The sequence below is a fragment of the Alosa sapidissima genome, chromosome 4 (assembly GCF_018492685.1).
Source record: "Alosa sapidissima isolate fAloSap1 chromosome 4, fAloSap1.pri, whole genome shotgun sequence".
NCBI lineage: Eukaryota > Metazoa > Chordata > Actinopteri > Clupeiformes > Clupeidae > Alosa > Alosa sapidissima.
Genome location: NC_055960.1, coordinates 14933447 through 14947737, shown reverse-complemented (window position 1 = coordinate 14947737; position 14291 = coordinate 14933447). Strand labels below are relative to the sequence as shown.

Here is a 14291-nt window from a genome sequence, read left to right as displayed (position 1 = left end):
TAAGGAATAAACATGGAATGGAATAAAACTACTACTGTAGGCTACCACAACTATATATGGCCACAAATATAAGGCCTATGTAGGCTACTGAACTCATAAAGGTGATTAGGCGGAGTAGGCTATAGCTCCTGATTCAAGCCCTGTAAAATTGAATATATTTGTCTTTAAATGCTGTGTCCATTGCCTTCAAATCATCGTCAACTAAACTGTCTAATGTTACTCTGCAGAAAGAAAATCGCAGGAAGCAGCGAGACATACTTTCAGGTTAAAGCTATTTAACAAATCTGCGGAAGTTAAACCAACGCTACGGCGCTGTAGCCTACCCTGTCACATGACCACATCAGGAAGGGAATGTGAATCCAATATGGCAGCGTCCTTGATAAACATGTTTTCACTGTTGTGAAGTGTCCGACATGAGTCGGTCATGCAAGTTGCAGTTACAGTGGAGGATTTAAAGCTGTCAAGATAATACTCTTCTAACACAAGATGGATAGAAGAGAATTCACCGCATCTCTTGTGGTAGATTACGATTTATGGATAACGTTACACGTAAACATTAGCAAATGTCTGATGTCAAACTTCTACACTTTGTCTTTGTTCATGTTTGCTTTGTCCATGACGAATCAGTCCCTTGACATTCAGTATGATCATTAGAAGTCGTGGTGTTGTAGACAGTGTTTGTTATGAGGAGTGTGATAACGTAGCGTGGGGAAGTTTTTAACGTTAAATCTTGATTTAAGATTTTGTCATTGACACCTTGTAGCACACGCAGGAATTACCTATGCTGTGTGTCTACATAACATCCTATGTCGGCGTTAAAAATGCAAGGTCCACCTCTTTTTGATAATGTAAAATTCAGATGGCAAACTAATTTTGGTTAGCCCACCTAGTCCAAAGCCTCTGTGTGACGTTTAAACCTTCATGAGATGGATACAGTCATTGAAAGAGACACTGAAAGCCCATGGTCAGTCCAAAGAGGAGTCCAAAATCATTAGAAACACAATTGCATGTCTATGCTGCATATAAATTAAGTTAACGTTGTGCAGTGCTCAGAGATGTTTGATTTGGGCATGATCTTAAAATAATCTATGATGACACACATAGGTTAAGTCTGATGAGGCAGTTTTGGTTAAAGTAAAAACAGTGTGTCTCAGTTTTTTTTTCCAGTATGCAAAGGCATCTAGTGAATATGGAAAGGGGTCATACATGAGCGACCTGTCTTATACAGCTTAAGTGTGTCCAGGTGGGTGGAAAAAGATGAGGGAGAAAGGTCCTGGAGGTCACTCAGATGACATCAGTCATCACACTATAACATTGTTACATAGCAGAGCCACGATAAAAGGTCAAACAGATGCCATATCTATGACTAAATAACCTTGCTTTACTGTTTTGACAGGGAGTATTTTGTGGAAATAGCCACAGTAAAGAAATTACATTCACAAAAATAAATTTTGCAGGATAACTTAGCCTTAGACCAATACTATTGATGTGCATGAGAGTCGCTTTATCCCCATTAAAACAACTTTTAACTTTCTTCTTTAACTTTCACTGTCAACTCAAACATGAATGGATGACTAGTCTAAATCTCCCAGGCAGGCTGATAGGCATTACATGGCTATACACTATTCTACACTTGATCTGCACATTGAGTAGCTTTATAGCATAGTTAGTTTCTTTGTAACAAATCCAGATGTACTGTACATATGTGTTTAATAGCACTGTATCATTCTATTGTCATTGTGATTTAAGCATATGAAGCCCTCCTACATTTTGCCCTTACATTTTATAAGGAAAAGTGCAAATAATAAACACAGAGATTGAAAATCCCTCAAGTGAACTTACCACTGTAATTGTTTCCTGTGTTAAATTTGTGCATTTTGTAGTTTGTGACTTAACTGACTATAGTGAATTTGAGTGCATGAAATAGGCTTTTTCAAATTCAACCTGGCATAGATGATACTTTGCTGTTTAAATACGTTATCAATTGCATGAAATGTTTCCTGTTACAGTGATGCTATGCATCATCTTTCAAATGCATCACGTCTTTATTTTCCCCTACCCAGGCAGGTGGCTGTGCAGGGATGTGTGTCGACCTCACCCTCTTCCCTCTGGACACTATTAAGACCAGGCTGCAGAGCCAGCAGGGCTTCTACAAGGCCGGAGGCTTCCGAGGCATTTACGCAGGCGTCCCATCGGCAGCCATCGGCTCCTTCCCCAATGGTGAGCCAGTATTTCCCACTCGGGGCCTGTGGTCATTCACACCCATATAGCCACCTGCTAGGCATTCTATTTATTAGGGATATTTCACTGTCCACACTAAAAAGATATAGGCTAATATTTTAGCAGTTCGCAGCATTCTCCATAAGCATTTGGTCAACGATTAACTGTCAGATCAGAAATGGTAATTGTCCCTCTCTAAATTTATCTCCAGGAGATTTTGGGGTTTTTTCAGGGTTTTCTGGGTGTAGTGGTTGCATGTACAGTATGTGTCTGTTTGGTGCGTGTGTAATTAATATATCTACAGTACCCTCCATAATTATTGGCACCTTTGGTAAAGTTGACTAAAAACAGGTATAAAAAAATATATTTTGCCGATTTATTGTAATCTTACAAGAAAAAGAAAAAAGAAATACATTTTTAACAAAAACATGTTGCCCACAATTATTGGCAGCCCTACAAAATCTTTTATACAAAATGTAACAGGAGCATATACAAAATGTAACAGGAGCTCTTTGCCAAGAAACACAAGAAACAGGTGGGTTTGACGTACATAAAGAATGACTATACTGAAAAGAATCCCATGCCTAATGAGAATTATGGTGGCTGTGATATTGTGGGGCTGTATTTATTCCCAAAGGCCTTAGGAACCTTATTAAGGTGCATGGTATCATGAGCCCCAAGAAAAACTGAACATTTTCAAAGGAATTCTGTCAATCTCTGCTAAAAACACAAGTTGAACAGGATTGGAAATTCATTCATCCATAGAAAAACAGTGGGGTGAGTCAAAGAGTAGAATGCACAAGTGTGACCTAGGAATCTGGACGATCTGGGGAGATTTTGTGAGGACGAATAGTCTTAAATCCCTTGCTTTGTATTCTCCAACTTTATGGGGTGCCATAGAAGAATATTACAAGCTGTTTTATTGGCAAAGGGAGGCTTAAGAAGGTATTAAAAGCAGTGGTGCCAATAATTGTGAGTGATGTGTTTTTGTTAAAAATATGTATTTCTGTATGAGATTGTCCTTTTTCTCAAAATAAATTTGCTTCCCTTCAAGGTTGGATTTTTCATCATTGTTTCATTGTGAGATTAAAATAAATCACCAACAGATTATTTTTTATACCTGTTTTAGTCAACTTTAGCAGAGGTGCCAATATTTCTGGAGGGTACTGTAAAAGGATTATGAAATATAGAAGTCAACTTTATGAGATGTCATCTACTGTCTAAATATGGTCAAATAAAATGCCTTTTCACATGCTTTTATATACGCATAGTGACGAATAATGACTTACTTTCCTTGATCATGTAAAAAGCTAGACTTTTACTTTTCATTTGTACACTATCATCCTCATTTGCAGTCCATTTGTCACCATTCCATGCACAAACCAGTCAATAAGTATTATACTGCTTTGATATCTGATCTCCAACTCTTTCATTTGAGAATCTGCAGCCCAGTTAATCCATGGGAAACAGTGCAGATCTGTTTGAGTGGTGGCAGTGGACTACAGGATTAGATAATTGAAGTTTCCAGGCCAGTCATTAATTGCTCCCTACAGCTTGAGTAATGGGCCCTGACCAGATTCGATGTGCTTGGTTTCAGCTGCAGCCTTCTTCGTCACCTACGAGAGCGCTAAGTCCCTGCTGGGCGTGGCCGTCCCACCGCACATGGCACCTGTCACTCACATGCTAGCCGCCTCCCTCGGAGAAATAGTAGGTTGCCTTTGTCTTTGTTCTTTGTCAAAAAAAGATCTGGTGCATGAATGGAGCTGTGTTTAATGGATCATGAATCTGTGTGTTTTTCTGTGTGTGTGAGAGAAGAAGAGCGTGTTTGTATGTGTTTGAGTGTGGGTTTCTAAGTAAGACAAAGTGTGTGTGTGTGTGTGTGTGTGTGTGTGTGTATAGAACGGCCATAACCTCACTCACTTTCTCATCCGTTGCACATTTTGGGGTCCAGATGAACAATGCGCCTGTTTACATAATTGCCAGAAAATTTCACGGACAAATATGCAAAAGGTTAGAATGCGGTTTTGGCTCGGCACTCTCAGTGCAGCTGGGTGACTCGAGGGCCACAGGCATCTCGACATTTCCCCGCCAGCTGGGTAAACAAGATCTCATTACTGCATATTGACTTAGCTGTTTTCTCAGAGAGGTCCCAGACTCCTTCCATTTTGTCTGGGGATTTGGGCTTGAAAGCGGCAAGGAGCGGCACAATTTCCTCGGTTAGTACAGTCCTAATCACTCCTCGACCCAAGAATCCGGGCCCACGCACTTGCACAGGCAGTGCACAATATCATGGGGCAGAAGCGCTGGGTAGACAGCGACCCATTCATATGCCTGGGCCTTCTGTATTACTATGCTAAGTAGCTCGCCTCACTTCAAATGCTATCAGTACAATTTGTTCCCACCCCATGCAGATGTTGTTTAGTCCTATTTTCACGCCTGTTTGGCCCACTGTTTACAGTAGATGTAACTGTAAAGGCGGTGCAAATGGTTTCACGTTTTTTTGTGCTTGCAACCCCAAGTTCATCTTGACGTCTCTTTGATGCGAGAGAAATAGCACGGGCCGAGCAAGTGCACTTTGAGTCGTCAGAACGCGTATGACTTGGAATGTCTTTTTCTCCTCTGATGAATGGAAGAGGTGAGGGAGAGGGCAGCGCCATCTTTTAACCCCTTTCGCCCACCACCAAGGATTTGTGCTCATCAAAAGGAAGGGGATTCCGCACGCCAGAGCCGCGGCTGATTCCCTGTGTGTTGTGACTGCTTGTTACGCTCTTCAAAGACGATAATCCGGGAGCTCACTGCATGAAAGCTCTTCCCCTAGGCAGTCTAGAGGAGGAGACACAAACGCCTCTGTTATGCAACCTTTTCTCTATTATTGTCCTTTTTTGTTTACTAATTTCTCTTCTATTGCCTACCTTCTGTTGACAAAACTAGCCTAATATTGATGACGTATCACCACTTTGACAGACATGTTGACCAGACCATTGCTGCTGATATTTATAGTAGATACTATAAATAAGCTGTATTTTTGTAATTGGTTAGTGTTGAGCTCGATTTTTTTTTCTGTCTGCCGTGCTACTTTGACAGAGGTGTTAGCAGGTGTAGCTTGATCTGCAGCTGCTATCCGCCTGACCCTGCCGTGGTGTCACGAGCAGAGCAAAGCGAAGCCGAATGTATATCTGAGCCTAAGCTCCTGGCTTATACTCCTCCTGTCATCCCTCTCGACACTGACGATCACACTCACTACGCAAGAAGACATTCACATCACCTTGGCGTTTCACAGAGTTCATAAAAGTTCATGGTTTTAAAATGGATGGCAGGGGATGAGCTGCATGTTTATTGAATTTGAGGTGAAAGTCGGAGTACGAGCTTCATGTTTCTCACGGGCAGGTGCTCCAAAATGAGTTATGCGCCCTGAAAAGGGAAGGACAAGGATTGGACAAGACTAAAAACAGCAGTACAAGAGTGATGCTGTAAGGGTGATAACAATTTCTTGTATCCAAAGATGCTCATAAGCATCCACCTATTGTTGGATTGAGGCTCTTGTCGGCATCATGGTGGCTATGATCGATGTGGAGTTTAATTGCAAATTGTGCCCGGATCGGATCCACCATGTCTGTGTGGTCCCCCGTCAGCAAGGCTGTCTGAGGGGGGGATTTGTGTGTCCCTTTGGACCAGTGTGGGATGAGACATGTCTCATGTTGGAAGTGAAAAGGTCTCTCTCTCTCTCTCTCTCTCTCTCTCTCTCTCTCTCTCTCTCTCTCTCTTTCTGTCTCTCTCTCTCTCTCTCTCTCTTTCTGTCTCTCTCTCTCTCTGCCTTGCTCACACTCTTAGTCCAGCCTGAAGCCCTCACCCACACATGTCAGCTTTTTGTCATTTTTGTGACAGCAATTTTCAGGGAATGTCTTGCTGGAGCCAGTCGTGCGGAGCTCACTTGGGGCAGTGTCGCATTTCTGATGCTGTTATGTCAATGACTTGGGAAACCAAGGCCTGTACACTTGGGGGAAATTATGCACATAATACTGTATATTGAATGAATGTTCAGCATACACTGCTAAGGCTGACGTTCAGCAGGTGAATGCCACAAATCTATACATGCTTTTTTGGTGAGAGAGAGAGAGAGAGATTGATTTAACTTTTAAAACCCCTTTTTTGAACCATTACAGGGATCAAAAATCACCTAAAAACACTACAGTATAGTCCCCCCCAGTCCCCATGGCATCACCATATAAATGCCAAGGTCCCATCAATAATGGAGACCAGACCCTTGTCAGTACACCATTTCTGTGAGAAATGAGCCACATTGTCTGAAACTTTAAAGAAAGCATATTCAACCCTAACCCTTGATTCCACCAATGCTTTAAACATGTCCACAAGGTTGAGGGAGAGCTGAGCTGTTGTCATTCTGCCAGGGTCAAGCAGGCTCTTAGAAAGCCATTATATCAGCTTTATCTTCATTCACATACGCCCTAGTGTCTGTGCTGAAAGCTCATTTGTCAAGTTTGAGAGGCCCTGTTTTTTTTTCTGTTCTTTTTTTTTTTGCATATATAAACCCTATCTCCCATAGGATGTGCCTGGAAAATACAGTGTGACATGACAGAGCCGGGGTAACTGGCAGCCACTTAACTTGGCACAGCAAATAATCCGCCGCAGCGGTGCAAAGAAGTGTTCGTCTGTGATTGATTGTGCGTCCCTAACTAGAGCTTTGGATTGTGCCCCGATTCTCACACAAACACCTCCCTCTCCCGCCCCTACCCCATACACGCAGCCGCCTTTCTATCACCTGCTATTAAGTGCACTCAGGCACGAGAAAACAGAAATCGGAGCGTCCGATCGAAATCCGCAGTGGCAGAATGGAAACGCTATCCACACGAGTCCTAAATGGAATTATTCATGGCCCCGGTGTCGAGGCTGTCACTTGCCCATATTGCTCTGTGTCTGCTCTCCTCTCACAGATGGATTTTTTTTTGTGTGTTTGTTTGTTTATTTATTTGTTGGCTTGTTTTAGGTATGTGTTTTTGCGGCTGCCCCGTCCCCTGTCCCCTTCCGTCCCCTTGTATGCTTTTCTTGTGATGACCATGTCCTTGTATGACCCCTAAACTTATGAGGAAAGTCCTGTTACAGATGGAGGAAATGTGGGTGCTTATGGAGGCCTGGAAGTGATTACCTGTTGTAGATGCACAGTGGGGCCCTTGTCTGATGGGGTTGTGGCGTCCCATGGGATTGACTACTAGGTGGGATGGTCCTCAGGTCATGGACAGTCTGGAATGTTCTATCGGTACACAGGCAGGGCATAATGAGAGCTCACAGCACAGTTCCTGGCGCATATTGAAGTATGCTGATGTTTTGGAGAAGAATGCAATGTGATGTTAAAATGAGATTTTACAAAGTCAAAAACAGCATTTTATGACAGGGATATGTTTCGTTTTATGGGTGCTTCGTTGCAAACGACATTGGAGACTTGGGATCTTGGATGACGTGCAATTTCCATAAATCACTCACAGTGCAAAGTTTTCCATTGTTACAGTCTGTTTGTAACTTAAACCAGTATGCCTTGTGTTTAACTCCAATGTGGTGTCCAGGACCACCCTCAAAATGAAATTACAAACGATGGCCATGGCTGTTCAGCCATTTGGCGACCTATTTGAAATCTGAAATCTGCAGTCTGCAGACAAGCCCTGACGTTAATGCAACTCCGATTCTAGATGTGTTAACAATTGCTGCCAAATTATTGCTTGTCTTGGGCATGCCATGGCTCAGTCCATTGGCTTGGACAGATGGGATCAGGGTGTAATGTATTGTGTAAATTGTCAGAAGAAACACAGACGGATTTATGTGTGTGTGTGTGTGTGTGTGTACATGTGCATGAGTATGTTTTCCTGAACGAGCGCCTTCTTTTCTTGTTGGCTATAAATGGTCTCTTTCCTCTTGTCATTTTTGGGTCAGAAACAACAAGCCTATCAGTTCTGGATACACAGAAACAGCAGGAATGGAGCGAGTGCAGAGCTCCCATCTTAGACTTAACCACTAATTAACGCGCGACGCTTCCAAATTGCCTGTAAATAAAGATGAATGGCGACGGAGATGGAAAAGACGCTGCCAGGAAATTCATCATGCAATTAAGAGTGTGGAGGCCCCCTTGTAAGCGCGCCAAGGAAAAGGGGAAAGCTGTCAGCGGGAGTCATGTGCATCTACGCAGTCACGCCCGTCTCCAGAAGACGAGCAGGGGCGATACAAACAGACAAGGCTTTTGTCAAGGGCCACTTAAACACCCTTCCCCTGCGCCATGACATGTCATGTCTCCTGTAAACTGCCCAATAACACCCCCCCCCAAAAATACACACACACACAAACAAACAAACAAACACACACACACACACACACACACACACACACATCCCCAGTCTCCTCTCGCAAGCCAAGAAAAGGCTGGAAGAGTTCGGGCCAAGAAGTGTCATCTTGGGTTTTTCGAGTTGTTTCTCAACCCATTATGGCTCGTGGCGCCCCAAACAATAACAGCCTTTTCCCAAGTGCAATGTATCTGCTTAGCTTTCACCATTTTGGTAATGATTTATTTATTTTGTTTTTTTGCGAAATGTGGTTTGTTGCTGACAAATGTCATAAGTGTCCTAAAAATGTAGCTCTCCATTGTCACCCTGTAGCTCTCTAAAAGTTTGTGTGTGTGTGTGTGTGTGTGCGCGCGTGCGTGCGTGCGTGCATGCGCGTGGTGTGTGTGTGTGTGCATGCATGTGTTTGCACTTATGAATGTGTAGATGTGTGTGTGAGTGTCTGTGCATGCTCATGTGTGTGTTTGAGTGTGTCTGCATTCTGTTCATGTGACATCCCAACACACAAACCCTCCAGGTCTACTCCACACTTCATTGTGCTTGGTTCTTATGCTTGGCAGCCACGTCCGTCCTTTTCAGGGTGAAAGTATGAAACGTTGGGAAATGGACCCTCTGACACCTGACATCCTGAGACCTCCACCGTGTAGGAATCACAGTCACCCTCCTAAAGTACTCCAACTATCCACCACTGCTAATATCTCGCTAGAAGGGCTTCTCTGCAGTCAGTCTGTTCGTGGTGCGTACTCGGACTCTGAAATAAACAATGTCCGCCATTTATTTGATCTAATCTCCCGGCCGCTTCCCTCTCTCCAGCGAGCTGATGTGTGAGCGGTCCCTTGTGGACTCCTGCCCCGCGATTCAATTAAAGGAGGAATTACTTGTCATATCCACTTTTCTTTCCATTAAGCGCCGTAATTTTGAACCTTTGGAGGATTGCAGGAAAGAGACACGATGCGCGATGTTTCATAAATGTTAACTCGGGGAAAGCAACAGAGCAAATGAGATCTCAGAAATGGATCTTGTCAGGTCAGATAGCAGACAGATGGCATGTCAGTTACCATTGCTTACCACTGGGTGGCACTCTTGCTACATGATAGTTGCACCAGTTCACCTCAGGTTTGGCTGTTGGCTGTGTAAAATGGATAGGTGAGGTCTTTACCATTCAGATCTCATATGTCATATCAGCAGGCTGGATGCCTGTTTTAGGCTGATGTATGTGTGTTTTTTGTTCTTCTCAACTGAATGATTTCCTCATCAGTCTGTGGTGTTACGTTACTGGTGGTTTTTGAGATTGTCATCATTCACCACCCCTTTCATGGGTTGGCGTGGGGGTGGTGAATTCACTATACATCACCTATATGATATATCTCCTTTAGTGAACAACTGCGAAGACTTGAGTAAGTCATTAGTTTTGGCAGCAGTTCAACCTGTCTGTCATGTGTCCGGCTGTGCTGGAAAGTAGCGTAAGTGATTGAGCAGAGCGTCAGCACCTGCCGGACTCTCACGTCTGACAGGCCACAGCGAGGACAAGAGCAAGACTGGCTAAACACACCCCCATGGAGTTCCACAGGGCTCCAAACACGTTTCTCCTCTAGTCCGCCTTTCAACCCCACAGCCCGTCTGTTCTCTCAGCCTTGGTCCTGTCCTACAGTTAGCCTAGCAGCAGGGTCTGCCTCTCCCCTCTCCCCTCTCCCCTCTCTCCCCCACCCAGGGCCACCCCACCTATCCCCATAGCCTCTCTCCGAGGGGCAGATTGATGCAGTGGTGCGTTTCAGGGGGCTGAGCGGGGTGCCCCCGTCGGGGAGATTGCTTACCACCACCTCTGCCACCCCCCCCCCCCCCCCCCCCAGCAGTCCGGCATTTCCGCTCCAGCGCGACATTAATGGGAAATAAAGTAGGTGGAGGCCTGCCTTAAGGGCACCGCGCCTCATGAGGCATGAAGCGCTCATAAATATTAATGGCGGAACAACAGTTGATAATGCGTGTTTTCCGCGTCTGACATATCTCTGTGGTCGCGTTGGCATTTCATTTCTACCAGGCTTGAGGAGGGGGAGTTTGAGAGAAGCGAGACGTGGCGCCAGGAGTGATGGGACACGGCGGATGGCACTGACCTTTACCTTTTTACACTCTCTCTCTCTCTCTCTCTGTCTGTGTCTCTCTGTCTATCTGTCTAACCATCTCTCTCTCTCTCTCTCTCTCTCTCTCTCTCTCTCTCTCTCTCTGTAGCTATCTGTCTGTCCATCGCTCTGTCTCTCTCTCTCTCTCTCTCTCTCTCTCTCTCTCTCTCTCTCTCTCTCTCTCTGTAGCTATCTGTCTGTCCATCGCTCTCTCTCTCTCTCTCTCTCTCTCTCTCACCCCCTTTTCTCTCTCTCTCTCTCTCTCTCTCTCTCTCTCTCTGTAGCTATCTGTCTGTCCATCTCTCTCTCTCTCTCTCTCTCTCCATCTCTCTTCCTCTGTCTCCCTTCCCGGGGAGGTGATTAATAGCCATTTTGCCAGGAACAACAGTGTGTAATGAACAGGCTGTTCTCGCAAGGCACTGGCATAAACAACTGGTGAGCCTCGCCTCTCGGACAGCTCTACGCAGGCAGGGGCTTAGGCGCGTGTCTTCATCTTATTGCAAACAAACCGTGCCAGCGAGAGTGGAGTTTCAGCAAAACGCCGCACAGAGAAGGCTTTCAAGGCCACATTGCAACTGCCAGGAGTCTAACAAGGAGACACATTTGAACCACCTACTCGATAGCACCCACTGCATTACATTGGTGACAGGCAGGGGTGGGAAAGTCTGGCTTCAGAAAGTAGAAGTCCTACCACATGTTTGTTCCAGCCATTCAGTAAATTTGCTGATTCTAAGTAACACTAAGCCTTTCAGCCAGGTAAATCAGGTTAAATGAAATCACCTGTGTGAGGAAGTGCACAGGTACAGTAGAATCAACACATGACCAGACTTTGAAGTTTGGAAGTGAAGAAGTTGAAGTTTTCCACCTCTGGCCAGAGGGCTGTGGAAGAACACCTGACACCATCTTTGAGTTTAAGCCACTCTTTTTTTTTCTCTGTGCCGGAGATATCCACTTTATCCACCACCTCCACTGAGTTGAAGAGAGGTAATTGTGAGTGAGCTGTTCGTTATAATTGTGCGAGTATTAGAGTGAGGGATAAGTAAGTGATTATTTATTTATTTATTTAGTTATACGTGGGTGTATTTGTTTACAGGACACCTCCCACTGCCCATTATTTAGATTAATGTACATTTATAGGGAAATAAATTCCAAGCCAACTGTGAAACTTCACCTCCAGTCTCCGTCTCTATCCGTGAGCTTTTTCAACGGCGTTACACTTTTGTTTCCCCACTTTTTTTTGCCGGAGATGTCCACTTCAGCCACCACCTCCACTGTGTGTCCTTATGTGACCCATATTGGCAAGTTAGGCCAACTCATGTGATGTGTTCTTCTGTCACAGGTGGCCTGTCTGATTCGTGTGCCCACTGAGGTAGTGAAGCAGAGAACCCAGGCGTGCCCCTCCACCAACACCTACCAGGTGCTAGTGGCGACACTCAGGCAGGAGGTAAGGACACACATACACACACACACACACACACAGACATAGTATTCATCTTTATATAGACATGATGTTATTTCAGTATTTTCAGCCAAATTAGGGTTAGTCCACCGTTCATATGCATTGGCTCCGCTGTACCCTGCTGTACATGGGTTTCATCTTCACCAATCACAGTTTTTTTTCTGTAGACAGTTCTATCGTAGAACCACCAATTACCACAATGTTTTTTAATATTTCAAATAACATTTGATAAATGAACCTTAAATTTTTCAGTAGCCATAGGTGTGTAGATTTGAACAAAATCTAGTTTGGTTCTTACCGGGGCTTTTACTGTCTAAAATATCCGATTTTGTTTAGTGCTGGGCTGGTGGGTGCTTATTTCCAACCTTTCATCAACGGTTAGACTGAGAATTCTCATCACAAATCAAAATGCCACTGAAGCTCCAAGCGGATTTGTACACGCAGCCTTACAACACTGTTTACAGCTCTTCAAGTCACGGTAAAATGTAATTTTTGGTACATAGCTAATTTAGATACACTTATGGTGTGGGTGCTTGTTTTTCTTTAGGAATTCCGCCATCTTGGTTTGTATAGAAATTAATATTAAGTGACACATACACGTAAGAGGTTGGAAATATGGGACGGTTGGTAATAGGCAACGTTTTTAAAATCCATACACACCCTCCACCCGCAGCACAGTTCCCTGCAGTGCTGTATTCGTCCCTGTCCTCTGGATCCAGTCTGACCCTGCTTTTCTCATCTCACAGGGTGTGAAGGGTCTGTACCGAGGCTACGGCAGCACAGTGCTCAGAGAGGTAAGGCCACCTGCTTCTTCTGCGCAGACATATGAGTTTGGTTGATCAGACATAACAACCAACAGATCAGCAGCAGCATAGTCAATAGACGTAAACATGAAATGGGCTGCAGATGCCTGAGGCATCTGGAGACGACGTCCTCACGGTGCTCACCGCTTTTTATAGTCAAACTCTGAAACTGTCTAAGGACCCCTTAGCTCACGTCTTTTCAAATAGCCCAACGTAATTTGTTTTGCTTGACTGCACCTCCCTTCTCAAGTGTCTCGTTGAGTGCATTGTTTGGTTTTATTGGAAATTCCTCTAATTAATTAAAGGAATTGAGAGGCACAATAAATGAGGAACAAAGCAGCCAAAAGCAGGTGAAATAAAGCCAACACGGAGTCTGTCCCCTTGACGAGGAGCCGGCCGGCTAATGGATGGCGCGCCTCTCGACCCTTTGATTAATTATCTGGCTCTTAATAGCACCTGCACGGCAGGATAATGCTTAATGAATTCTGTCAAAGTGCAGACTTTTCATTTATTTGCAGGAGAGCCGTTTTTTCTTCTCTCTCACTTTTGCACATTTCAGTAGAAGAAGTAGAGGTGAAGGGGGGGGAGGGTGGTGGGAAAAGTAAAGGAAGGTGACACCACTTCAGTTATTTTTTTGGGGCGGGGGTGAGTGGGTGGGGGGTTTAATGTAGTCCCACACCGCTGTGCTATCCTGTACTGATTTTCTGCCTCACTAAACAGATGTTATTCACACAAATTCCATCTGGACAGAGTGGAGGGGGGTCGAAGAAGAGGGGACAACAAGGCTCTCTGATTTCTCCGAGGGCTTCTGAATAGATGAATATATTTGAATGTGAGCGAAGAGCTCCTGCTGCATACTAAGAGTGGGTAAAGATAGGATGAGGGGGTAGTGTCCACCCCAACATCCCCCTCTACCCCACGCCCCCACTCCTCACACCCCGCTCTACTCAGGATTGGACCTGACATGTGTCAGGAAGGTAATTCGTTTCCTCGGCCTGCTATCTTATCCCGCCATGCGACGCTGCCAAGATAACTTTGTTTAGTAAAAATGCCAAACCCTCTGAAACCCCCTCCCACACCGCACCCCAACCTTATTCCCTTCTCATTCTCCCTCTGCTCTGGGACCTCATGAATATACATGGTCAGCTAGACCCAATTACGAGGCCTTCAGGAGGAATCACTGATGCGATATCACAGGACACGCCAGCTTTTGGATTAATGGACAGGAGAGGGTGAGGAGGAGGAGGTCGAGAGCACCTGGAGTTACGTTGAGGGGACAGGAGCGAGTTTTGTTGTGTGCAAAATAACAAGCATGGCTTACCCACTCTTAAAAGGCAACACATGCACA

General features: G+C 44.7%; 1 protein-coding gene across 1 annotated transcript in view; it reads left to right on the top strand.

Annotated features, from left to right (window-relative positions):
* The first annotated feature begins 355 nt into the window (after window positions 1-355).
* The window catches only part of slc25a26 (solute carrier family 25 member 26), a 42967-nt gene continuing 29031 nt past the window's right edge, over window positions 356-14291 (top strand). The window contains exons 1-5 of the mRNA XM_042089184.1: window positions 356-519; window positions 2064-2220; window positions 3818-3927; window positions 12021-12125; window positions 12887-12934. Of these exons, the coding sequence (XP_041945118.1) occupies window positions 487-519; window positions 2064-2220; window positions 3818-3927; window positions 12021-12125; window positions 12887-12934 (453 nt within the window). The 5' untranslated portion in view covers window positions 356-486. The remainder of the gene's footprint in view (window positions 520-2063; window positions 2221-3817; window positions 3928-12020; window positions 12126-12886; window positions 12935-14291) is intronic.